The sequence below is a fragment of the Nuphar pumila genome, chromosome 1, assembly GCF_984573655.1.
Source record: "Nuphar pumila chromosome 1, dmNupPumi1.hap1.1, whole genome shotgun sequence".
Classification (NCBI taxonomy): domain Eukaryota; kingdom Viridiplantae; phylum Streptophyta; class Magnoliopsida; order Nymphaeales; family Nymphaeaceae; genus Nuphar; species Nuphar pumila.
The window spans coordinates 177,088,148-177,115,079 of NC_143249.1; the positions used below are offsets into that span (position 1 = coordinate 177,088,148).

Sequence of the window (26,932 nt, forward strand, 5' to 3'; positions counted from 1 at the left end):
TCTTTTATCATTTTTTCATTGAAAAATTGCGGGTCTTAATCGGAACTCGGGTCGGGCCTAGGTCTTGTATAAAATTTCACAAACTATACCTGGGTCCATGCATTAATCAGACCGTCAGGTCTGGACCCAAGTCTTAATCGGGTTTTCTTATTTGTCACCATACCTGGACCGTGTAGGGTTTGGTCCGGGTAAACCCGACCCCTCATAATACACCTACAAATGTTCTGCTAGGGTTCAAATCTCATTTCTTACTTGGACTAATGAGATAAGTGGAATGGTTAAAGTGGTGCCATCACTCTCTCCTTTTTCCTTTCTTTTTTTCCCTGGTTAGGCCAACCCCCAATCCGCCATTGATGAGACTTTTGAGGTCTCTTTCGCTCGCTAGGGAGTACATCAGCTTGGAACGAACTGTCCTTATCACATGTCAGGCGACAAATCATGGTTGCCCCTAACCCGGCGGGTAGAGCCCTGACCGGCAGGGTGGCATTATCTTAACTAAGGAACCTTTGGTTCAAATTAAGGATGCAAACGGTTTGGATTTCGGATTCCAAAATACACTGAAAAGTTGGATTGAATTAGATCCAGAACAACCAAAAATTTGCAAAAATCCCTTCATGAATCCGACCTGTTTGCAACCCTAGTTCAAATCCTATGGAGGGCAATCTGTAGTTTTGACCATTAAAAAGGAAAAAGGAAAGCCGGTTGGCTCTGAAGTTTGAGTCATTTGACAGTGAGGTCAGATCAACCATGATTAGGTTCGAATCAGACCCATTCTCATCGTTAGAGCGTGTTTGACACGCCAGACAAATAGTGCTGCTGGGACAAAGCGTTCCCAGCGGTGGGGGTCCTGTGTTTGATACGCATAGGACTACGCTCCATGCACGGAAGACTCGTTATAACGTGTCAGGGTGGGATCCACCAGTCGTGCGACTGGTGTGTTCTGGACAAACCCTGCCCGCTGTGAATGCAACCTTAGAGTAACTCACTCTAAGTTAGCTCTAAGTGGGCTCGTGCCCAGTTTAGGTAACAAGCCTGTTGTCTGGTAGGAGCAGCTAGTGCACGTCATTGTGTTGGGACGTTGCAGGTTCAAAACCCAATGGTATAGTTGTATAACTGGTAGGGGTCTGCTTAACCCCAGCGTGCCTTAAAAAAAGGCAAGCCTGACCTGGAACGGGCAGAGAGGTTCAATCAGCCGTGCATTCCTGAGATGAACGATCAGATGGTGATCAAGCACGGCATAGCCGTGATGGGTCGCGTATGCTAGTGTATCGCAAGATTACTATTACAAGTGAAGTTGATCGCTCTGCCTAACCCGAGTTAAATGGCTCGAATGAAGCACGCTTTGCAGCCGGTCTTTATCTTAACCATGGTTAAGATGGCAAGAAAAAACGGTATAAATAGCTCCAACCGCTCCCCATATCTTCATTTCAAAATTTCTTCTCGCGCCAGACGCTCATCCGAAATCGTCGCCCTCCGTCTCCTCCTCTCCCGCGAAAATGGTTCTCTCTCTCTCTCTCTCTCTCTCTCTCTCTCTCTCTCTCTATATATATATATATATATATATATATATATATATATATATATATATATATATATATATATGACGATGACGATCTTCCGATCTACCTGTAGGTAGTGGCTCAAAGGCAGAAGGAAGCAGAAATCACAGAGCAGGACTCGCTTCTTCTGGTGAGAATAGCCCTATCTCCCTTTAATTTCTACGAGATCTAGATCATGCACGTCAAATCAGGCTTTGAACGCCAAATATCGATAATTTAGATAAATTCACGAAGTAATTTCAAGGAATTCAAATGCCTTGGAAGTGTTAAAGCAGACGATGCTTTGATCCATATATACGTTCGATTTTAGCTTAAAACTCAAGCATATGTATGGTGATTCTGAATAAATTAGGGCTAGATAATATTTTTCCCATTATTTGCTGACGAATATGCTTAGATTTTGGCTATTTCGAGCAGATCTGTAGCGAATAAGAGGTATGCAAGTATATAGAGTTAAAGCATGGATCGATTATCTGATAGGCATAATTATTACTGAAGATTATAATAGATGCATCATTGAGTTGATAACCTGGAGATAGTTCCGGTTAAGCATCATCAAATCATCAGATATGTGATATTGCTTAAATTTCAAATATATCTAAATATATAGCGGTGGTCTGGAGGCAATTTCTATAAAACATAATTTTTTCGTCAAATACACGTAATTTTAACTTGATTTTCGTGTATATATTTGTTGATATTGAAATCTGGAGATTTTTCTAATTACAGATACCTTGATTGTCAAAAAAAATTAATTTCCTGTTATGATTCTACTAGATCTATGGAAGTTTTCTGAGTAAGGCATTCTTGATAATCTATATTTGACTTAAGACCTTCATTTCAGTTATTAAAGTTCTTCATTGATCCAAAAATTCCTTAATTCATAGCAGCTTTAGCACATTTTCATCTATCAGTGTCTTATTTTTGCATAAAATTCACCAAGAACATTTATCTTTGTGTGTGTGTGCAAATAAGCAATAAATGAGCTTCAGAAGCCTTAATTATAGCAGATATTTAGTTATGTAAGAGCCCTTATACAAAACAGATCACTGTTTGGTCATCAACTTGTTAATTTTAGCTTAAATATTATGAATTGTTGGTATTTTTTATATCTTTTATGATCAGATGGATGCATCTTTTGCTCATTAATGTTCTAGAGATGACACGAATTTCAAGCTAATTATATCTAATTTTTGCTGACTGAAAAGCTTTCGTGGTTAATTTCTGAATGGCAGACAAGAAACCTTCTCCGAATTGCAATATTCAACATCAGCTACATCAGAGGTCTCTTTCCTGAGAAATATTTCAATGATAAGTCCGTTCCAGCATTAGGTCAGAGCTCCATGACATAATTTCTTGTGATTTTAAGTTTCAAAGAAAGCCATTGGCCGTTGCTAGAGTTTTTCACCAGTTTTAATTTTCTGCATTTTTCTTGCAGAGATGAAGATTAAGAAACTTATGCCTATGGATGCTGAATCACGAAGGCTTATTGATTGGATGGAGAAAGGTGCAAATGGACTCCCTAAAAGAATTTTATATGGTTTTGAATCTTTTGATCGCCTGGTGAAAATGTACAAATTTGTAACTCATTTCTTTATTTGCATATACAGGTGTTTATGATGCACTACAGAAGAAGTACCTGAAGACTCTGCTTTTCTGCATCTGTGAAAAAATTGAGGGTCCTATGATTGAAGAATACACATGTAAGTTGGAAGCCTGAAGTACAATAGTTTCCTAAATAGAGGCTCAAAGGTGAATGATCTTTATAATGCATGTCTGTGTGGTAGACGATGGGGGATTTGGTAGTGGTTGGTCCAGTAGATTTTAACTGCTGGACTTCAGCAATTTGGAATGAAAACCGCACTTCCTGAGTCTGGGAACACCACTTATATGCACGTTCGATTTGTGTATTATTCGATTCACCTGTTTTTCTCTGAGTTTTCTTGTGTGCTTCTGAAATATGTTTGATTAATTTTGGACAATGCATGCAGTTTCTTTCAGTTATACGAATTCTGACAGCGATGAAGTTTCCATGAACATAAACCGTAATGGGAACAAGAAGCATGGAACCACGTTTAAGACCACCTCCAGTGATATTACTCCCAATCAGATGAGGTATAATAATCTTTCCTCTTCAGGCCTATTGCTTGGGTGCTGCATATAGTCCGAGTCAGATAGTCAGCTAGAACTTTAGTACAATGACTAAGCTAATTATATGGCTCCTTTAGGAGTTCAGCTTGTAAGATGGTGCGGACATTAATTCAGTTGATGAGAACCCTTGATCGAATGCCTGAAGAGGTAGGACTTTGACATGACTAATAATTAATCTCTTTTTTCAAGAAAACTAAAAAATAAGAACACATTTCTGGCAAAGGATTAATTGTCTTCATTCAATTCAGCGCATTATTTTGATGAAGCTCCTGTACCATGATGAGGTGACGGTATGTAACAGATCTATGACAAATTCTATTTTCCCTAATGCAATTTAGTTTTTGTGTGTTTGTTAATCCTTTAATGCTGTTGTTTGCAGCCTCCTGATTATGAGCCTCCTTTCTTTAGGAGTTGCTCTGATGAAGAACTCGGCTATAATCAATGGGCAAGAAAGCCATTAAAAATGGCAGTTGGGAGTGTCGACAGCAAGCATCTTGTGTTAGCTCTCAAGGTGGATACCTGGACTTATCCTGAGAAATGGATGGTCAACTGGGTGTTCTATTTTTATGATATCTTTTCAACGTATGCAGGTCAAGAGTATCCTGGATCCTTGCGAGGATGAGAATGATGAACTTCAAGAAGATGAAGTAAGCTTGGGGTTGGACTCCATGGGAGAGAAGTGTGAGGATTCTTCCTCAACCGATACAGATGTAAGTCTGGTAGGCCTGAACTTGCTATCCAGAGACCCATGAAGATCTATTTAGAAAAGGTTTTCAAATGTTGGCAATTCTAGTTGTTTTTCTTCCTTTTTGTGGTCTTGGAAAGTGTGACTTGTTCCTTGTAAAAGGAAAGACTGCAATTTGTTTTATGGACGATGCCTGCATGAGAACCCAAGTGTAGAATGTTAGAAACGTAAATCTTTGCTTTTTTGGGGAAGAATTTGGTTAAAAGGAAATAAACAGAAAGAAAATCAGAATCTCCCTCATTATAGCTGTAATAAATATGCAATTTTGCTTTATCACTGGCTTATTTTTTGCAGGACGGTCAATACATTGTGGCGCCTGCTGGTATCATTTTCAGTCTTATCCTTGAGTGTTTAACGTGGTGGAGCTTCATTCGCCATGTTAACAAGATCTTGTGCAGGTAGGAATCGAGTAGAAAAGAACCAAAGTGGAGACAATGGCACCTTGGATGAGGGTAACTGGAACTTAAAACCCTGAATGCTTTGAACTGACATTTTTGTGACGGGAACTTGAAACCCTGAATGCTTTGAAGTGACATTTTCTGAAGAAATTCTGATTACGTGAGTGCGGTCCTCATGTGCCTTGCATCATCATCATGTCCAATATGTGTGACTATCCTGTCTTGCAATTCGGATGTTGTTGATATACCAATTACTGCAGGCACGTGTGGCCATGCTTCTAGAAATAAAGGTCCTTGATGGTCAAGTTTCCTGTTTGGTGGTTCAGAATTCAGATGACGGGCCATCCAAACTATTGGCTACATTGGCCGATGAGCAATGCTTATACAATCTCTGCTCGTTCTGATTCTTTCTTTAATTTGATAGTACAAATTTCTTGGTTCGCTTTGTCTTCTGTTAACATTGATGTCACCAAGATGATTACTTGCATATTTCCATTTGCCGATTGTTTAACTCAGAGCTACCCGAGTACTTCAACCTAAATCTAGTCGATGTGACTTTGGATGGTGAGCAAAGCATCCTGCATTGATTGATAAATTCTAGTCTGTTCAGGTTGTCCTATTTATAATGGAGAACCGAGTCTCCCAGTTCAGGCCATTTTTCAGAATAGTAAAACCTACTTTTACCTGCATGGGTTAGGGACTTGGAACTCTGCCTCTCTCATGGTCCTGTCTGATTGTTTGAACTCGGTGAAATGCAGATGATACACAAGATGATGATCAAGAAGGGGAAAAATTGGCCCACATAAGGGGCTGGATCATTTCAAGGCACACCGATATTGTTGATCTCTCTGACATTCTTTCAAATTTTCCGGATATATCAGTTGTAAGAGGGCATCATATATGAGATTCAGTTCATAGTTAAGACATCTAGCCTGATGGGCTATTAATAATTGAACTCTGTTTGTTTATGATGAATTGCAGGTATTAACAGAAGGTAATTGGCTTTAATATAAAAGAAAGAGCTTAAGGATCATGGGAATATGTTGACTTAAGGAAAGATTGTGCTGGCGTCGTCTTTTCCTCAGAATCACTAGAACTCTCTAGTGTTTCACAGAATTTACTTGATTCTAAAACTTTCTCCTATATACGGCATTTGTTCATGCAAATTCCTTCCTAATGAACTCTCCTACAATTAGTTTCAAGGTCCAGAAGTCCTAGTTTGTGGAAGTGTTGCCATGGTGCATGCTCAATGTCACACTTTAGACTTTAGAAGAAATGCTGTGATCCAGCTGCTGGTGCGGTGAACACAATCCTTTTCCCCCTTATTTACATATAACCCATATGATGCTCCACCCAATAACCATTGGTTCCATTTTGGGACTTTTCACAGTTCTAATTTGGTTATTCCCTTACCATTTGCTCCTTGTATTCTGCTGTGCTAACTCAATCATTCTTTTTTCGGTTTTATAAGCTATTTATCAGTATACTTGGTCTAGAAGTAGGAAAATTGCTGCTAGACTCCCAACTCTAGAACATAAATGGGGAATCAGTGATCGGTCAAGCATATTTCCTTTGGGTTCTGTAGGCTTTATAAAATACAGTGCCTGGTGTCCAATTCAATGGGCCATCAATTGTTGAAGAGGCCTATCATCTACTCATGGAATGACATTCTATGCTTTTAACACATATTCCTTGAATAGTCTGTGACTCTGTGTAGACTGTGTTCTTTTCTTTCGAGAAAGGCTAACTCTAAAAACTTCAGACATTGTGAGCAAGCTTTCAGAGGAAGGCATTCTTACAAGGATTGGAAAAGATATCTATTCAATAAATAGGGCAAAGGTGAGATACTTGCTGGGGCTGGTACTTATCACAGGGCCTCCTCACAGAGGCTTCCCTGCGCGAATTTCCTAACTGACCTATTCTTTCAGAAACCAGATGTTGACCTCAAGCTAGTCAAGGAAGAAACAGATGTTGCAGAAAATGAAAATTCTGTAAGATGCCAAAATGAAGGAGATGGTGATTACATGTATATGAAGGTGATTATAGATTTGTCTTTCCATTCAAATTCTAATATGTAAATGAAAAACCACAACAGTAAAGTTTTTATAGATCTCTATTTTTGGAACATCACTTTGACTCTCGCGTAATTGCAGGCTTTGTACCATGCACTGCCCATGGACTATGTCACGGTAGCTAAGCTTCAAAGCAAGTTGGAAGGGGAGGCAAACCAGAGTGCTGTCCGGAAGCTGATGGGCAGGATGGCACATGATGGATATATTGAAGGCAGAGGAAACAGAAAACTTGGTATTGACTTGAATCTTGATCCATTGCCTGGTAATAGTTTAAAAATGTAGATTCCTTCTATATTTCTTTATGGTTCCAGGGTATGTCACACGGACTCTTCTAACAGGGCACTGCACCTGCGTCGCACCGCGGGTGCGACACTTGGACACATTTTCCTCTATGTTAGGTGAAGTCAACCATACTGATGTTCATTTCTATCCAAAAGTAGATTCAGTTAACCCTAATCAAGTCTATATATATATATATATAAATGCACACAAATACACAGTGTGTTAACTTAAAACTGTTAAAAATTATATATATATATATATCATCCTCGCACCCCACACCCAAGTTTTTTTAAAGTGCCACATCGCTGCATCCGCACCGGTACCGGTACCTTCACCCGCACCTATGTGACATAGGTTCCAGGGAATCATTATAATATTGCTCCCATCCCAAAACCTCTTTTGCTTGTTCCTTTGAAATCTTGGATTAAACATATATCTAAATTTTAACAAAGGAAAACGAGCAAGATCCAGTGCTAGGTTACAACTGTACAAAATATGAAAAAGATTTCTTAATGAAGACTTGAGCGGATGGCTATGTTTCCAGCTTCCCCTCTGGGAATCCATCCTTGGTGCAAATGGCCTTAGGAGATACTACATATAGGCCATACCATCAAAGAATGGTTTGGTTTCCTATTGGAAGAACATATAATCATAAGCAGTTCTAAAATATACCTTGTTGCTCCACTTCCTTGAGCTTCAACTTTGTGGAGAAAGACAGGTAGTGGTTCGTGAAATTCCACCTAGTCCTCCCGGGTTGTATCTTTCCTCTTATTGTGCTAGGCACTAAGGCTGTATTTGGAGACTGCCTCTTGGGGATGAGAAAGTGGGTTCTATAATGGTCATGGATATAGCAAATCCTTAGAGTTCTTTGGGAACAGTCTTTAGAAATCAATAGGGATTCCCCACTTTCATGGTCATGTTGTTTGGGATGTAGTTTTTACCCTCATAAATGAACTGAAATGGTCACCAGAAATTCACCTGTATGACCATCGGAAGTGACACTAGTGTAGCATCTGGTAATTGCCTCCTCACCCTGGTTGTAGCTGAAATGTGGAATTGGAACTGACAAATGTCATGCCAGTTCCTATTTCCCCCCTTTTTCCTGCCTTCCAAACAGTTTTGGAAGTGGGGATTCCACACTTACCACTCCGGTGAGCTCCGCTGGTCACTTTCCAAACAGAGCCTAAAACTTGATGATGTGGTCTTTTTTGAATCACCCATGTGTGTCAAACAGTCACAATTATTGAAATGTCATGACAGCTGACATTATGCCAAAAAAATTATATTCTCAAGATATCAGGGTTTTAACCTGCAATTAATGCCATACAAACGCTTGTATTCATATTTTTATTTATGTTATATATTTTGAATACTTTTCTATGTATGATATTTTCATTGGGAGAGTTTTCCTTACTGATATTTTCACGAGAATGAGATTTATGACTGGTGTGAAATAACGTCTTACTCCAAAAGGCTCCTGCCACCTGCGCTCTTGGGAAGTAATAGTTCTTAGCAAAAGGTTAGCATATCAAGAATCCACGACTACCAGCGATATTGCACTTGTTATGCCTTTGAAATCTGTGGATATGTTCATCCATTCCGTATGCAACAGGAATGGGCTAAGGGTAGTAAAAGGTCCCTTAGGCCAGGGATGGGCCGAGGTTCTGAGCTGGGACGTGCAGATTTCTTCATCTTGATTCTCATATAATTAATTATACTTTAACGATTTCTTTATTTTCCAGCTTGTTATGCATAGCTTAGATATAGTTTCACTTGACAAAGCATGCAAAAAACACAGGAAACCACAAAGAACAAAAAACACTTTAACGTGGTTCGGTGGGGAGACCACCTACATCCATGATTCTCACAGCTCTCAATACCAACTGTGAATTGCCTACTATATTTTATATTCATTTACAAGATAGAGGAGACCTCTTCTTTATATTTCTGTAAGAGTCTCCTAAAATCTATGGTAACATTAGACAATCTGTTAATAGGATTCTCAGGATTATTGCTTTTCTGTGGATTCTTGCTTTCCTTATCTGATCGACCTTCTTTCTTATCTTGAGCCGCACAAATAAGTTTGCCATACGAGTCATTTGGTGAAGTGAAACCGTTAAAGCTAGAGCACGTCTATCTATAACATCACTAACCAGCGTTTCAGCCATACAATGGAAGTGTCATGGTTAGAAAAATCGATAACTTAGTTTCCTGCAATAATCTATATGTTTGGCTGGAAAAATGCCTTAGTTTCAGTTATCACGCTAAGCCATTATCACATTTTCCATCTTCCGACTCTTGTTTCCATTGTCTGGCTACAGGGAAGCGTGTTATTCACTCAGAAACAACGAGCAGGAAGCTTCTGGAGATAAAAAAAGCCCTTATCATTAACGTATCAGTGAGAACTTTATCCTCTTTGTTGAGATCTATATCCATTACAATGATAGCTTTTGTTCAGCCTGCTCTTTGCTGTTAAACCAGGAAGTTGAAAACACCAGACCGTCTTCCAAGTCCAACAATGGAGGTATGCTATTAACCAATTTGCATTTAAGTATGACAATATCTGACACAAGATACATTGTACAACAAAGTGGGTTTTACAGACTCTGTACTTAGCTTGCAGAGAACGGATCAGGTCAGGGGATTACTGTAAAGGGCAATGTTATCAGTATGTGTGTGTATCGGCCTGAATCTGCCTATACTTATTGTATCGCCAGAAAATCCATACGATACTGACCTGAATAGGCTATTTTTTAATAAATACAAAAATAGCTTAAAATTAAAATTTAATATTGTTTTAATGTTTTAACACGTGTCACGTTTTGATTGACACTATTTTTAATTATTTTTTGGCCGATTCAGAACGATTCACTTGAGAATCGGTATCGGGTCGATTCTCCTGAATCGTTGGCCAAATGATACAGGTCTGATTCGGATACTGACAACATTGGTCAGGGTCCCTCTGGTGCCGTTCATTCTTAAGATGAGCATCATCCCAATCACAAGGGTTTTGGGTTCATTTTGAGCAGTTCATTCTGTATACTCTGGATTGCCCTTCGTTTAGAGCGCCAATGGCTCTGAAAAAAAATTTGTGTGACCCATCTAAAATACAATGCATACAATCAATACTGTTTGCCATCCACGGATTCCTTCTTCTTTGTATTTATTTGTTTTGTTTTTTGGCAAAGGTTTTCTCGAACAAAATGCGCGAAAAAAGAAAAATCTTGAAAATCATGGAAAAAACAGAGCCAGGATGAGGTGCCATCACATAATACACTTTGAAGTGTGCCGATGCCTTCCATCTTTGGCTGACGGTGTCAGTTGTGGAACCCAAAAGCAGATGGTGGGCAGCCAGATGCAGAGGCACACTCAAAATGTGCCATGTGATGGCACCTGATCCGGGCTCCGAAAAACATGGCTGATAAATTTCTGATGCTGCGTTTGAGCTCTCCCAAGCGACGCTTGGACACGGTTCAGTGTCTTTGCTTAGTCATGGTTTTGTGATTTCCGTTATTCAGATCCGAAACAGGATGCGCCAGGTTGCAACCTCAAGGATGGATCCACATATGGTGGCCTTCACTCGATTGGCTCAGACCTTACACGTGCACATGGGCGATCTGATGTTCAGCAAAACGTTTCCATCCACAGCGACTACACTTCCTGTGCAAAGACGCGAGCAGCTGCACGTACGCCCACTAGCATGGCTGTGGTCAGTGCCGTAATGCTTTTCATTTTTTTCAGACTTTTATTTCATCATCTTAAAAGATAATCCACCCACCAGCGGGGGTTCCGCATGGTTGGTAGGAGCTGTCAGTGCACGTCTCCCTATGGTGGGACATTGCAGTTTCAAAACTCCAATGGTACGATTGAATAATAATTGGCGGGGTCTGCCTAACCTCAGCTTGCCTTTCAAATAAAAAATAAAAGACAAGCAACCGGTTAACTGCTGCACTGAAATTTTGCAGCCAATAGCCTCTCGAGAAAGTAAGATACCTGACTTAGCAAACGAGGGAGCCAAAAGCACCGTCCGATGCGGTGATCCTGATGGCTTCAGGTGCAGCCAGTCCACTCAGGAGAAGAGAGCCAGAAAAGTCAGCACGGTATGATATAATCTGTACAACTCTCTCTCCCTCTCTTTCTCGTTGCACCTTAAAGGATAACATTTGCCACTCGCGTGGGTAAGGAATTCATGAGGTTGTTTTGACCAAATCTGATTTCACGGATGTGGATGTGTTCAGTATAGTCAAAATAGTAAGAATTGACCTTTAAAATATAGTTTTTCAATGTAAAAATAGTTTTTTTGATATATGAAAATTTGGTAAATCGTAGGCATTTGAATTTTCAACCCTCATAAAATCTGACATATACATGGAAAAAACATAATTCAAAAGTCAGTTTATAACTTTATACTAAACTTAATCTGATGGGATCATTGCATATACATGGGTAAAACATAATCCAAAAGTCAGTTTATACTAAACTTAATGTGATGGGATCAGATGCAATCACATTGCACAAATGCAATGTGCTGCTGCACCTGATCACCATCCATTTTCTGTTGGGCCTCACTCTGACAAGCTTTTACAACAGAAGATGGTGGGTGATCAGGTGTAGCTGCACATTGCATTTGTGCAATATGATTGCACCTGATTCTTCCTCAAACTTAACATGTAGATCACATTGAAGGGTCAGATTTGTATAAAAAGCATAAAAAACAAAAACATTACATTATTTAATAGGGGTTATTCCTTACCATTATTGAACCAAAAAACGAAAAAGACGGGTCTCTAAGGAGAGAGAGAGAGAGAGTGGGGATGCCAGTTTCTTAGCTTGAAGGGTGAGTGGACGCAAACGTTACAGGGGTATTTTTGCTCCTTTTTGGTCACAGTGCTTTGTCTTTTTCGCGCTCGTGGGCGCACTTGAATAGTTTGTTGCGTCCATCAATGGCAGCATGGCCATTTGTTGTGGTCGGCCCTGCAAGCATGCAAGGATCAGCAACACTCTTGAGTTTTTTTGTGGACTTGGGCATTAAATGACACCAAAAATGAAATGCCTAGCTTGCTTATGCCGGTTAGCGCACGCTGTACAACATACTAACGTGCTAGTTGGAACACCTATCACTTTTTCTTCCTTTCCCTAATTTTATATTTTCTCATTGTTGGATATTTGAAAGCATCAATTCCTCACGCTATTTGAATTGTTGCTTGTGTATCTTGAATGAGTGATGCCTCTCTATGAATTGTGCTCGGCCTTTTGAGCTTTTCATGGTGACGCATTTATGCTCTAGCAGAATGATTTTTTAGGCTCTACCCAATGAAGCCGATAGAAAAGCTGTTTATTGATCATGTGCTTGTTTCTGTTATAATGCTTGCATATTGTCTTCTAAGTTCTGACTGCTAGAAGCTTTTCGTCAGGCAAGGGAGCCAATTGTGCAGTATGTGAAGCGGCAGAAGTCTCAGCCCTTGTGAAGGCAATGAAATGTATAGCAACAGTTTTACCCGTTTCTCTTCTTTGTTTTCAACTGAAAGGCTGACTGTTTTGCTTCCGTGAGTCATATTAGATGCTAACAAATACTGAAACAGTGAAAGTAAATAAAAATAGTCGGCTCGGGGCCTTATATGATTGAAGATCCCGGCCCTTGCCCCGTGAACGTGTGTATTATGGGTCCAGTCAGGTTTTATCTGCATAAGTGATGGGATTCGAGCTGTGGTAGATTGATGTTGTTTTGAATCTTGTGATCTTTTTGGATTTATGACCCGAAGAAACCACCTGGTCGCTCTGGCTCAGCCTGCCATACCTATTGTGCTGGCAGTGTAAAACTCCGAGGCTAGGACTCCTGCTTCTGGGGCCTATGCTATGCGTTGGCTTGTGCATAAGGGTGATGCCCATGAGAATCGAACCTTGACAGACGGCCGAGCAGCCAAGGCCCCACCCCACTATGTCAACCCACCTTGGGGCTTGAATCTTGTGATCTACTTGGACCTGCTGCGAGTCTGGTCAGTGTTTAGATGCATGCGCACCTTCGACCATGGGTGGGTCAGGTTGGGTTTGTGTGGCCCGGTCGGGCGTATTAGCCAATCAATCGGTCCATTGGCCTGTCCTTTTTATGAGATGGGATGGACCAGACCAACCTGTTGCCTGTCCTTTTGCTGGGGTCAGATTTTTTTAGGCCTGGGGTGACCCAACCCTAGCGTTTGGCCTGCGGTGGCACATCGTGCGCACCTACCTTTGTAAGAGAACCGGTATGCTATCACCTCTTAACTCGCGTCTATTGTGTTCACAGCCAATCACATGTTAGCTTTTCTTGTGACGCTGTATTCTGTCAAGGCGTGGTTAGGTGATCGAGCCGAGTACAGTCACACAATACACAGAAACTCGCTAATGTGTGCAGTGATTTTGTGTAAACCACAAATACAGAAAATCATTATCTGTTTAGCGATTTTCTGTGTAGCGGCAGTGTTTTGTAAAATACTTGAGCCTGATCGCTGGATTTGCTCCATATTTTGTTGCTGTAGAACCATGGAATGCTACCATATGATTGATTGTAACCAAATGGGAAATGTTGGAGATGAATTACGCGATCATGTGATCCCGTGCAGCTTTAGTGGCCCATTGGATGCCACCATGTTATTAGTTGTGCCTCTGCCTACTACGTTATAAAGAGAGTGAGAGAGAGCAATACTCCGGTGCTCCAGAAGCATCTACTTCCACATACTTGAAATTATAATTGTAGGTTGCATCTTCCCAATCAGACTTTATAGAAGTACTTAATATAGTTTATTTGATGGGAATCATGTTTGTTTTTACATAAAAATAGGTTTTTAAGTCATGAAAATTTGGTACATTATGGGGCATTGATTTTTGAATATCATATAAACCTATACATATGCCATAATCACATGATGCAAAACTTGTTTTCTACTTAAATAATGATTGTAGATCATATCTATAATGTCTTATCAACAAAAAAAAAAACTCCTATTAGGTGGGAATAGGTGCTTGGAGAGAACCCTTCGGTATTTCTGACTTGTTATAATATCTAAATGTTGGATAATTTGATGACTTATTTTATGATTTTTGAATGCACATTTGTGTCCTCATCGAAATTTTGAATAGAATTAAAGTGATTTTGTCAAAATCAGAGTTTGTATGAGCTCTAACCATACCCAACCATGTTAAGGGCAAGATCGTCATTTTGAGTACATTGTGGAGGTATTTATTATTAGAGGGTCATATCGGTCCATGCCTATGTTGACTAAGCTCAGCCAACTGTATATAAATAAATTTATATTTTATAAAAAAATATAATTAGGTATTAAAAAGAAAAAAATAAAAAAAGGTTAGGAGTCTAGTTAGAGAAACTAAACCCAATTAAGAACCCTAACTAAGCTGGGTTTGTTACCCCCTACCCAACAGGACTAGATCTAGATGAATATGAATCTGGATCTTACTCAAGATCCAAATATATCTTTTCCCTCCAAGGGCACAAGTGGTTTTGCTTCTCATGATTTTATGGATTAAATTCAGTACTTGTAAATTGGGAGCCTCACACGAGTTAGGCTTGGTGGTGCCATTTTGCAACACCAGCCTCTCCTCCTTACCCTATTTAAAGAGCCCACTCTCTTCTTTCTTTCACTCATCCGAGAATCTCTCTCTCTCTCTCTTCTTTTCCACCACCAACGAGTGGTGGTGCCTCAATAGTCTTTATTGCCTAGCCTTGTCACCACCACTATTGGTGGTGACCCAACACCTGGTTCAGTCCCTCACACTAGTGACTCTCCCTGACCGAGCTCAGCTCAGCCCTAGGTCGACCCAGCTAGCCACTCGCCTAACTACTAAGTTAGCTCCCCCCCCCCCCTTGTGTCCAGTCAAGCCCTGTTTGTTTGAACCTAATCACCCACTGCGCTGCACCCAACTTCTCCCTTCTACACTACAACACTGAACCACCTAATTATGCCGCCATCGGATCACCCAACTGAGTTGCCCCGCACCTAGCCATACCACACTCCACACTGCCGAGCTTTCACTTGACCAAGCTGCACTTGATGCCCTTAGATATGCCTGTATTGAACCCACCGAGCTCAGCTGTACCAAGCCAAGCTGGGTTCCCTGCTAGCCCACCTGACCCGGTCCCTTGTTAGCTCACCTCAGCTGACCCGATTCCCCTTGCAAATCGGTTCTCCTGAGCTACCCGGTTCGGTTAGGTTGTGACCTCCACTGCCCCTGACTCGGTTCAGTTCCATCCTCTATTGCTGTTTGACTCAATTGACCTACGCACGTTGGAAATTCATCTTGGAGGAAAATTCTTTTGAGATATTTAGAGCATTTTTTGTTTCTTTCTGACAAGCTCTACAAGGTAGGTTTCTATACCAAAAACCCGTAGTTTCGATATTAAATTCATATTGTTGTTATGTTGGTACTCATATATGATTTGTTTATATTTCGTTAAACTCTCATGTGTTTTTGTTACATGCATCGTGTTGTGTGAACAAATAATATTTAATTTTCATGCATAATTTGACATGGAAAAAAAAGGAAAGAAACAATATTTAAATTACATGCACCATTTTATGAATAAATTAATATTTGATTCATCTTTAATTTGCATGCATCACTTTATAAATAAAATAATAATAAAAACATTTAATTCACATGCATTATTTTACTAAATAAAATAAAATTGTATGCTTCACTTTATGAATAAAACAATATTCAATTCACATGCATCACTTTACAAATAAAGTAAAATTTTATGCATCACTTGATGAATAAAATAATATTCAATTCACATGCATCGCTTTACAAATAAAATAATATTTTATACATCACTTTATGAATAAAATAATATTTAATTTGCATGCATTACTTTACAAATACAATAATATTTTATAGATCGATTTATGAATCAAACAATATTCATGCATCACTTTACAAATAAAATAATATTTTATGCAACACTTCGTAAATAAAATAATATTTAATCTATATGCATTGCTTTACAAATAAAAATAATATTTACTTTGTATGCATCACTTTACGAATAAAATAATATTTTATAATTCACCTTAGGAATAAAACAATATTCACTATGCATGAATCAATTTGCAAGTAAAATCATTTTAAATTCGTATGCACTGCTTTACAAGGAAAATCATTTGCATGCATCACCTTACGGGTAAAATAATGCCTCATATAAGTTATTCCAAGCATACATATTTGTGATAGCTCAATATTGGAGCTAGGGTGTGCGAAACCCTGAATACAATGAATTTTTCATACCTAAAGATGAAAAAATAAATAAATTGCAGCTAAAAAAGGCCAAGGTTTGAAGAACCTTTTTGATGCCATAAGTGCACAATAGAGTGTAAGACATATATTTGTTTAGGGTTTGGCTCTTATGTGAGCTTGAGATAATTTAAACTCTTGAAGTGTAGAAAAAGACACTGTATGATAAGTAAAACATGCCTAAACATACCAAAAATTGATTCACCTCATAGGCAAAGTGCTTGTATATATACCGAGCAAATACTAAGTGGGTTGGTTACACAGTACTGAACCTTGTTTTGACGTACAAGGCTGAAGCACATAAAATAATGTTCTTTGTAATTAAGATAGCCTTTAATGCCCATTCTGAAATGATATCGGCCTTAAAGAAAGTAGATAGTATGACCTCGAGTGATTTCTATTTGTTTGTAGGAGCAAGGTATACTAGTGGTCACTATTCACTAGTAGGTTTTAGAGGCCAGAGCTATTCACGTATCTTAGGTGATAGATCCCTAATTACTGAAGTTAGTCAAGATGTAGCACTGACTTTTCATGGTCAGGAATCGCCTGTTTTGGGTTTACTTCAGTTTGACACCCAGGTTAAAATATCTGAGAATAATATACTCTTAGTATACTTCAATTGTATGCAATGGTTGTCTCTCACGTACGAGGGTGAATGATTAAATATTAAAACAAAGACCTTTGAACCACACAATTCGAAGTAAAAATATGCCATGATAATAGAAAACAACTAAGTATGTTCCTTTCTATGTGTTGTTTATATATTTTTGTAGAATGACTTTAGTCCTAGCTACAAATGAACTGTAACATCTAAGTTGCATCAGTAGAGCTAAATTATGGTACTTGAATATATTTTAATATTCTAAATCTTGAAATTGGTACAAACTTACCAGAACAGTCTGACCCTTTAATGAAGTTTTGTTTAGGTACAAGACAGTCAATGCCAACACTCTGCAGAGGATCAAGAGCCCAGCTTGAAATTTTGTTTTTTTCCAAGCTTTGTATTTTGAGCAGTACATTTTTACAGTAATTATGTAAATAATATTTTGGTTTTACTCTGATATGCTGGATGTTGATTAACCCTTATTACCAACATGAAATTGTGAAACCCAATAACAACATAAAACTTTATTTTTCGTTACCTATATAGAAAAAGAATTGTTTTTTGAAATTTTTGATAAATTTTCATGTTTTTTAAATTTCAAGGTGTGACACCTATCATTACTCTCTCTCTCTCTCTCACACACACACATATATATATATATAGTGCGCATGATGCACATATGCAAAAATGGTGTTTAGCAGCAATGTTTATCTGTTGTTTCAACCAAAAAAATAAAAGTGTGCCATAGTTAGAATCCCTAGTGCAATGAGTATTCATAAAACTTTGTTGTTACGAAACAAGCGAGCTTTTACTTGCAAATATGGCTCACACACTCACTAGGTGAGACCAAGAACTGAAAACAAACCACCTTGAATAACCTCTTAAATAAGTTAGTAGACCCTAGGTTAAACTAAGGTTAGTACTAAGTCAAGGCCTAAGCTCACTTGAGAGAGAGAGAGAGAGAGAGAGAGAGAGAGAGAGAGAGAGAGAGAGAGAGAGAGAGTTGTAAGTGATAAAAGAGAATGGGTGAAGATTGGGGTATATGTTGCCCTAGTCCCAACAACTAACAATAAAGTGCTTAGTCCGATCAAATAGCTAGCCATAAAAAGCCCAAACGACCACTCAATGCAGGCCCACTACCTGGGTATGGTCAACAAACCAAAAGAGTAAGGTAAGGGTCCAAAATGACCCTACTAAGATGAAAAAAATGTTCAGCAAAAGGGGAGAGGTCAACAATTAAACATCTTATAATAAAAAGGGAGGATCTCAAAACGTTTGACTAATAAATGGGAATGTTGGACTAAGTCAGGGGGGGCTCCGACTTTTGGGTTAACTAAGCCTAAATCCAAAACCATTGGTCAATGCTTACACAGAGGATTGGTCAAAGATTAAAGAGGGTCAATATTAGTCTTTGAAATAAAACCATCATGGGTACCAAAAAAATGCTCAAAGTCCAAGAATGAGTTGAGACCAGCTGGACCAAAACTTAAACTCAAGTCCAAATTCAAATCCTAATTTCAAAGTTGAAGGTAAAATTAGGGATGGGCGGGGGACAAGGTCTCCACCCCCGCCCCGTTTCAAAATCCGAACCTTCATCCCTGCACGAGAATGGACTTTAACCTCCACCCCTGCCTTCATCCCCGTTTCATGTCCTCCATCCCCGGTCCAAACGGGGGCGAGGCAAGGCGGGGCGAGGCCCCATTTCCCCTTGGTCTATAGACATCCCTTAAAGGATTAGGGATGGGGCAAGGCAGGGATTAAGATGGGGATGGGGCGGAGCGGGGGAAAGCGTAAGTCCATCCCTGCCTCCATCCCCACACGGGGATAAATTTTAACCTTCATCCCCACCTCCATCCTTGGTTGATGCCCTTCATCCCCTGTCCAAATGGGGCGAGGCAGGACGAGGGCCCGTTGTCCCCCGATCCACTGCCATCCCTAGGTCAAATGTTCAAAGTTCAATCGACATGCCCTCGATGGACCTTGCTTTTAAATGCAACTCTCAAGTATGTAAACTCATGTGAAGTTCTTCAACTTTTCAATTAAGACTAAACTTTTTAAGAATAAATGAATACCCATTAACTTATTTAAATGTAGAAAAATAGCTGAGAAATCCTAAGTATTACCCCCAATAGTTTTGGGACAAAACCCGATGGGCAGGAGGGAGATAAAGGGTTTTACCAATTAGAGGCTAGTGTGCAGACGGTGATGGGTTTTCCCTTGGATTATGAAAAAAAATATGAGAAGCAATGAGGGAAAAGTTCATGGATAAGATGGTGAGCATGTTATGCTTATAATGGCAAAAATTGTAAAATTTGAAGAAGAAGAAAATGAGTTTAAAATCAATGTTTCCATGGAATTGTTATGTAAAAATTTAGGCGCGCTTTTCAATTGTTTTCAAATGCTTGGTAAGATTTTGTAAATAATGGCTGATACTGCTCTTCAATTGTTTCAAATGCTGGGTAAAATTTGTAAATAATGGCTGATATACTACTATTGCTATTGTTATCCATATCATAATCTACACATGTAACATTTTCTTTTATTCGTCCCTTCTTTTTCACTTGCTATATTTAATTGTCATTTTTTTTATTACCCGAAGAAACCGTATTTAGCAGTAAGACCTGGTCATGCTGTCTCAGCCAGCTATACCTATGGTAGGGGTGGCAATTGGGTCGGGTTGGCGGGTCAGCATACCTCAACACGAACCCGACCTGTTTATTAAACGGGTCGGCTGTGGCAAACACGAACCCGACCTATTTATTAAACGGGTAACCCGACACGACATGGTTAATCCGTTTAATAAACGAGTCGGGTAAACTGGTTGGCGGGTTAGCGGGCGGGTTGACGGGTCGGGTTCGGGTAAACGGGTTGGCAGGTCGGGTTCGAGTAAATGGGTAAACGGGTTGACCCGCCCGCCTAACCCGTTTATTAAGCGGGACAGCCGGGTTGGCATACCCCTAACACGAACCCAACCAGTTTAATAAATGGGTTAGGCGGGTCAACCCATTTACGACACGAACCCGGCTAAGAAGCGGGTTGGCGGGTTGTGTTAGATTTTGCCACCCTTAACCTATGGTCATTGTATCGGCAGCGTAAAACTTTGAGGCTAGGACCCCGGCCTCGGGGACTATGTTGGGTGTCTGGTTGCACAAGGAGGAGACACTCATGGGAATCCAACCTTGACCACTCATCTAGTGGCCAATGACCCACCCCACTAAGCTAACCAAAATTTATTTGCTTCTTACAATTGCAAAAGTTTTTGGAAATCATAAAAAACAAATGTATAATTGAGATATTAAAAAAGAATCTCATGAAATAAGTTGTTTAAATGTACAGTAGAGCGTTAGGGTTTAAATAAACATCATCAAAGAGTAAAGTAAAACTAATTTGATTATTTAGATTATAGAATTACCTTATCTGTCACATGTTCTTCACATTGAAATACAAATTTTTTTTTCTATCTACATTTTCTTATATGGAGGAAAAAGGTTTCCCATCTCAGGGAAACACCCATCCCAACGACCAGATTCCAAACAGGCCATTAGTATCATTGTCAATGGGCCAGAATTGGCCGATAGGAAAACTAAACTGACCTGAATCGATCTATTTTTAAATAAAATCTGCAAATTGGTAAAAAATGGTTTTTTAATATTTTTATATTATTTTAATAATTTTATGCATGACTTTTTGTGGTTAAAGATTGGCCCATTCAGTTCGATTTAGTCCCGAATGGGAATCTTCCGATTCCCTGAATTCAGGGTCCGATACAGTGCTTTCAATTAATAGAATTTGGGTTTCCAGTGTTTTCAATTAAAAGAATTTATGTTGGAAATTCGACTGGACCCAAATCAAATTTGGTAGTGCAAATAACATTTAATTGGTAATTGGATTCAGATTCAGTATGCAATTTTACATCCAAACCCAAACTGAATTCCAATCTGACAGATAATTAGCATTCAGTTACATATAAAATAGATGCTATTATCTCGTCGAGTCTGGATCCGGTATTACGTTTTCCCATCCCACTTCAAATTTGGATCCGCATCCTATTATGCAATAGCCGATTAGGTCGGATTGATGGAAACCCACATCTGTGCCGAACCTGATCCGTTTACATCTTGCCACAACCGATACGAGATAACTATATGAGACCAGTTCCGATTCCGAGACGACTCAAGGGAATCTTCTCGCAGCTCGCCTTCGCTTGTGATCGAAGGAAACTCCAGGCAACTGCCACGTTGCAAGAAATGTGGGCCCACAAAAAGCGAAACGTGCAGCGATGAGGTTCTTCGATTTCAAACGAACGGTCACGATTCAAAGTTCCTTCTGCTTATGCAGTCACAAGGAGCCCCTTGGGCTCAGCGAATTGTTTTGCAGAAGCCCACAAAAACGAGAGAGAGAGAGAGAGAGAGAGAGAGAGAGAGAGAAGCGAAGAGGAAGCGTCGATCGATCATGGCGACGAATACGGTAAGCAAGAAATTGGTCATCGGTTTTCTCTTTCTGGTCTTCTCTTTGCTTCGTTCTTCGATCTTTTGTGGATTTTCTGGATGTACACCGAGTATCGAGAAAAAGTAGGATATGTTGCGATATTGTTGCTTTGGTTCTTAACACAATATCCAAGATTATCCTGTTGTGCTGGATAAGTTGTTGCATCTGAGAAACTCGTTTGGGTCTCTTTTCCCCCCTTTCTTCCTTTGGTGGATTGGGGTTTCTGATTGGTGCTGCAGGAATACCGCGAGGGCGATCTCAAGTACTTGGGGTTCTTCAGGGTCGTGGCGATCAGAATCCTGGTTTGCGTCTCTAGCTTGTACGGGTATGCGAAGGAGAATTCTGGGCCGCTGCGATCGGGCGTCGACGCCGTCGAGGGCACCGTGAAGGCGGTCGTCGGCCCGGTCTATGAGAAGCTGAAGGGAGTCCCTTCCGATCTTCTGGTTTTTCTCGATAAGAAGGTTTGGGTTTCTGGTTCCTGATATGTGATATGTGATGAGTTTTTTTTTGTCATGAACGAGTTGGTTTTTGGCTTTTCTCTTGGTCTCTAATTTTCCATAATAGTTGATTTTGTTAGAATTGGGGTATCTGAGATATGTAGATTTGCTATTGCAGTTTAATGTGGTTTTCCAATTTTTCGCGCCCTTTGTAAATTGGGTTGTTTAGATTGCTTTCCTCGTTTTCTATAGACAATGGAATCAGAGATTTGGGGATTGGATTGGAGTCGAAAGTTGTTTGGGATTCAGATTCCGATTTTCGTTCTAGATTTTCTAGGATTGATTTTGGAGGCTGAGCGTAGATTCATGCTGGTCTAGTTGATCGTTGAGTTGTGTTTTTGGGGGATAATCCGACTTGATCTTGAGCCCTATGTATCTACTTGAATGTTTTTTCGTCTTTGAATACATATGGGGTTGAAGATCTGATTGCAACCATGTTGAGTCCGTTATTTGTTTTTTTGAACATGATGAATGGCATGCAGTGTTAAATTTGCTGTTGATCTGTAATTCACTTTCTTTTAGATCCTTCTTTATGCAGTAACATAGGGTCATATGTTAAGAAGTGTTGAGGGGGGCCTATCTGGTTTCTCTGGTCTCTCAAGACTTCTGGAGGGCGGTTGGGGCGAGTCACTCTCTGTTCAAGGACTCCATAGGTTTGGGCACAAAATTCTGCAGTAACATAGGGTCATGTTAAGAAGTTTTGAGGGTCTCCCATCAGGTTTCCCTGGTCTATCAAGACTTCTAGAGGGCGGTTGGGGCGAGCCACTCTCTGTTTAAGAACTCCATAGGTTTGGGCACAAACTTCTGCCCTAAACATAGGGTCATATGTCACGAAGATTTGAGGGGCACCCATCAGGTTTACCTGGTTTATCATGACTTCTGGAGGGCAATTGGGGCGAGCCACTCTCTGTTTAAGAACTCCATAGGTTTGGGCACAAACTTCTGCCGTAAACATAGGGTCATATGTCACGAAGATTTGAGGGGCACCCATCAGGTTTACCTGGTTTATCATGACTTCTGGAGGGCAATTGGGGCGAGTCACTCTCTGTTCAAGAACTCCATCTGCTTGGGCACTGAGTTACTGACTCAAGTCTGGAGATTCCATTACCTGCCTGTCCATCTTCATGGAGAGAAGGCTCAACGTTTTCGGAAGCCTAGACTCGCTGTGTCTTAAGATTTGTTGTTGTTCTTGTTGAAGATCCTGATAAATTGTGTAGTGGTTGGAGGATGAGTTCAGGGACGAAGGCAAGGGAAGGTTAGGACCTGTTATGGTTGGGGTTTCTTTGTGGACTAGGCCAAGTTGCTGGTAGTTTATTCAGCATTTTAACACATTCGTATTGTAAGACATGTAGGTAAAGCATTGACCGTACATTTTTTGTCGAAATGTCTTAGTGGAACAACCCTCATGCTCAGTCATGGATGAACTTTTTGTTGTGCACAACTACGATTAGCGCATCACTCTTATAAGACTTAATTGTTACTAATGATGAAGATTAAATTATAAAAAAGCGGATTACTATAAACTTGCAAATCGATTCATAAACTCGATTGATAACTCACAATTATTAACTGCTCTCTCAACTATTAACCTTTCACCCAAGTTTGTGTTCATCTGATTTGCACTATTGGTTGATGATCCTTTGGGTTCACTGGTTCTCTATTATAGAAGGCCTTCACCTGTCATATGCCACCTTAAATCACACGTTCTCTATCGACCACCATTTGTTAAGAATGGTGGCTATTTTTTTTTAATACGTATATCACCTGCCGGGAGTGGTGGATGACACACACACCTACCTCTCTCTCTCTCTCTCTCTCTCCATGCCGTATACTCTAGCCAACCTATTGAGATCCAAAGTCTTACTATTGAGAGCCACATCAACAATCTCCACTTTGGCCTGAACCTTTCCAAGCTTATCTTTTAGTATCAAGTAGGTCCAAACATTGGATGGACTTTTCCTTCAAAACTGGCATGTTCAACATATCAGTTGCATGGTCTGCTTTTGCAAATTTCTCTGTTAAAAGCTTCTTTGTAGTTTGTGCTAATCATAGCTGCACACAACACTTTTATCTTATATAATCATATTATTTCAAATTGGTATGGGCATTAATCTATAAATGTTGGTTCTGTTGTTATACGTTATGTCTCGTGCCCCTTATGAGTGGTGTTGCGTGCGCTTTTAAAGTACTGCTGTGTAACTGGGGCCCTTCATAACTGATATGAATACTTGTGGTGCTCGGAAGGCAAGGTCTTTTCACCTTATGATTGCTAGTCAAACTGTGATTCTGAAACAATTTCGTGGTGTCCTAATTTCTTGTGCTTGTTCACAGTGCGTGGTTTTTCTACAGCACAAGCTTTTATACGGTTGATAAAATCTTGGAATTTGCTACTTTACCCATCTCGTGTTTATTTCAGGTGGATGAAACAGCGACCAAGTTGGATCTATATGTCCCCACTCCCGTGAAGAAAGTCTCCTGTGAAGCCTATGGAGCAGCTCACAAGGTGCCTGAGGTGGCCAAGTCATTTGTATCTGAGGTCCAGCAGGAGGGAGTCATGGTTGCTAGCAAGAGCTTCTATGCCAAGTACGAGCCAGTCGTCGTGGAATACACGGTGAAGGTATATCATGCGCTGTACGCATTGCCGTTGTTCCCGCAGCTCGCTGAGGTTGTGATCCCCACTGCAGCACACCTGTCTGAGAAGTACAACAAGACTGTCGTTCAGATGACCAAGAACGGCCACCACTTGTTTAGCTATCTTCCTCTGGTTCCTGTTGTGGAGATTGCCAAAACCTTCGAGGGGAAGAAGAAGAAAGAATCAGGTGAGATTGAAGGCATCACCGAAGTGTCTGATTGATGGTGGCGCTGTGTTAGGATTTATGAGCTGGGAAGGTGTCAAAGTTTTAGATGTGTGGTTATGCTTTGATAAGTTTGTTGTATATTCTGTTCATCTGTTCGGACTGTACAATTTGCTCTGTTATTCTGCGTAACTTGGTTTAACGGCTGTGGTTGGACTTCCATTATCCCTCTTGGCCATACTGTTTGCAAAACTCTGAGGTTAGGACCCCTGCCCCTGAGACTTATGCTACGTGTTGGCTGCCCCGTCTATCTGCCAAGGCCCCTTCCCACTACCCCAACCTCCCTTGGCCAGGGTTAAAATACTCGACGTGATTTTTTTGTTTTCCAAAGGCAAGCTGGGGTTAGGCGGGCCCTTACCAGCTGCCCCATGTGGCAGAGGGATTCGATCCTTGCTTACCACATAGATACCATACCACCTCGGGGTACTTGACATGTGAACTTTTTGTACATGAGACGTGTAAATGAAATTGGTATGGTGAATAATTTGCTGGCCAAACTTAAGCAGGTTTTGACTAGGTTCGGTTTTAATTTGATGAATTCAGCATGGTAAGACTTTTGGATTGTATTTTTTTAAAGAAAAAATATTATAAATTTTTAAATGGAAAATGATCGATTCGTTTCTTGAAATGCCTTGCAATTTTTGTTATTTTACTTATGTTTGAAATCACAAATATATGGTTTTATAACGGCCTTTTTACTCTTTGCACATGTGATTTTTTAAATATATATATATATATATATATATATATATATATATATAAATTTTCTCAAATATGCGATTATTTTTTGTGGAATAATTTTTGTTATAAGATTTGATCTCGGTGTTTTTTATAGTTGTCGACAAGCTAAGATATAAGTTTATAAATTTCCTATTTTGAGTTAAAAACTTGTTTAGGGTTCTCGTTCTAAAACCGAAATAGAAGCATTTTTTTTGTTTTTATTTTTTATTTTATTTTTCAATTACATGCATTAAAAATTTAGAAAAACAGAAAAATTAATGAGATAGATTAGGTGATAGCTTTGCAATCTCATCAAGATTATCGTGATTTGATGAGGGATGGAAGAGTGATGATTATCTTGATTTGATGAGGGGGTGGAAGAGAGACATTATTTGAAAGATAGATTGTTCAGTCATTTTAATATGTAGAGCATGCTTTTATTTTGATTTTAGAGAAAAAAATACTAATTCTAGTGGATTTTTAGCTCAGACTTAAAACAAGTTACATTTCAACTTTTTAATGATTGTAAAAATGTGATAAAAATTGACTACTCTTATGCAAAAAATATATAAGCGATTTTTATATATATTTTTTATAATTTTTTCTTAAATATATGCGGAGTTTCTTGGATATATGTTATTTTTTTTAAATATATGTGATTATATACATATATATGATTTTTTTTATATATATATGTGGAGTTTCTTCTATATATATATATATATTAGACTTTCTCTTAAATATATGAGGAGTTTCTCATATATATATATATGCATTTTTTTAAGCATGTGATTTTTACTTATATATTTAGAGTTTTTCTTATATATGTATTTTTTATATATATGCAATTTTCTCTTAAATATATGTGGAGTCTCTCTTATATATACGATTTTGCTTTTAAACATGTAATTTTTTCATATATTTTTTATAATTTTTTTTAAATATATCTAGGGTTTCTTCTATATATAAAATTTCTCTTAAACATGTGATTTTTTTCTATATATGCAGAGTTATTTCTACATATATAATTTTTCTTCTTAAACATGTGATTTTTTTCTATATATTCAAAGTTATTTTTACATATGCAATTTTTTATGTGTTTTTTTGAATATGTGTAATTTTTTTTTAAATATATGCAATTTTTTCTTAAATATATGCTGAGTTTCTCTTATATATACGATTTTCTTCCTAAAAATGTGATTTTTTTTCTATATGCAGAGTTTCACCTATATATGTGATTTTTTCTTAAATATAAATATATATATTAATTATATAC

At 39.1% G+C, this 26,932-nt stretch overlaps 2 protein-coding genes across 2 annotated transcripts; both read left to right on the forward strand.

Annotated features, from left to right (window-relative positions):
* Positions 1–1,219: 1,219 nt before the first annotated feature.
* Positions 1,220–12,675, forward strand: ASY1 (DNA-binding HORMA family protein). The gene is made up of 22 exons (XM_090008352.1): positions 1,220–1,255; positions 1,633–1,689; positions 2,795–2,891; positions 2,998–3,066; positions 3,170–3,262; positions 3,551–3,674; positions 3,788–3,857; positions 3,959–4,000; positions 4,090–4,221; positions 4,301–4,429; positions 4,750–4,777; positions 4,869–4,907; positions 5,612–5,736; positions 5,835–5,847; positions 6,616–6,692; positions 6,782–6,889; positions 7,007–7,157; positions 9,529–9,605; positions 9,689–9,731; positions 10,726–10,916; positions 11,173–11,307; positions 12,622–12,675. Exons 1-22 carry the CDS (start codon positions 1,220–1,222, stop codon positions 12,673–12,675), a joined length of 1,890 nt encoding a protein of 629 aa, XP_089864478.1.
* Positions 12,676–21,454: 8,779 nt separating this feature from the next.
* Positions 21,455–25,101, forward strand: LOC149851397 (stress-related protein-like). Its single transcript, XM_090000566.1, has 3 exons — positions 21,455–21,563; positions 21,824–22,045; positions 24,498–25,101. Exons 1-3 carry the CDS (start codon positions 21,549–21,551, stop codon positions 24,933–24,935), a joined length of 675 nt encoding a protein of 224 aa, XP_089856692.1. The 5' UTR covers positions 21,455–21,548; the 3' UTR covers positions 24,936–25,101.
* The last annotated feature ends 1,831 nt before the right edge of the window (positions 25,102–26,932 follow it).

What these genes read in the sequence shown, in the direction of transcription:
- ASY1 (XM_090008352.1), top strand. Translation starts at nt 1,220, where the DNA reads ATGGTGATCAAGCACGGCATAGCCGTGATGGGTCGC. An exon ending in ATTACTCCCAATCAGATGAG is followed by an intron (nt 3,675 to 3,787) that starts GTATAATAATCT and finishes TGGCTCCTTTAG; the next exon opens with GAGTTCAGCTTGTAAGATGG. An exon ending in CAATGGCACCTTGGATGAGG is followed by an intron (nt 4,908 to 5,611) that starts GTAACTGGAACT and finishes GGTGAAATGCAG; the next exon opens with ATGATACACAAGATGATGAT.
- LOC149851397 (XM_090000566.1), top strand. An exon ending in TGGTTTTTCTCGATAAGAAG is followed by an intron (nt 22,046 to 24,497) that starts GTTTGGGTTTCT and finishes TGTTTATTTCAG; the next exon opens with GTGGATGAAACAGCGACCAA.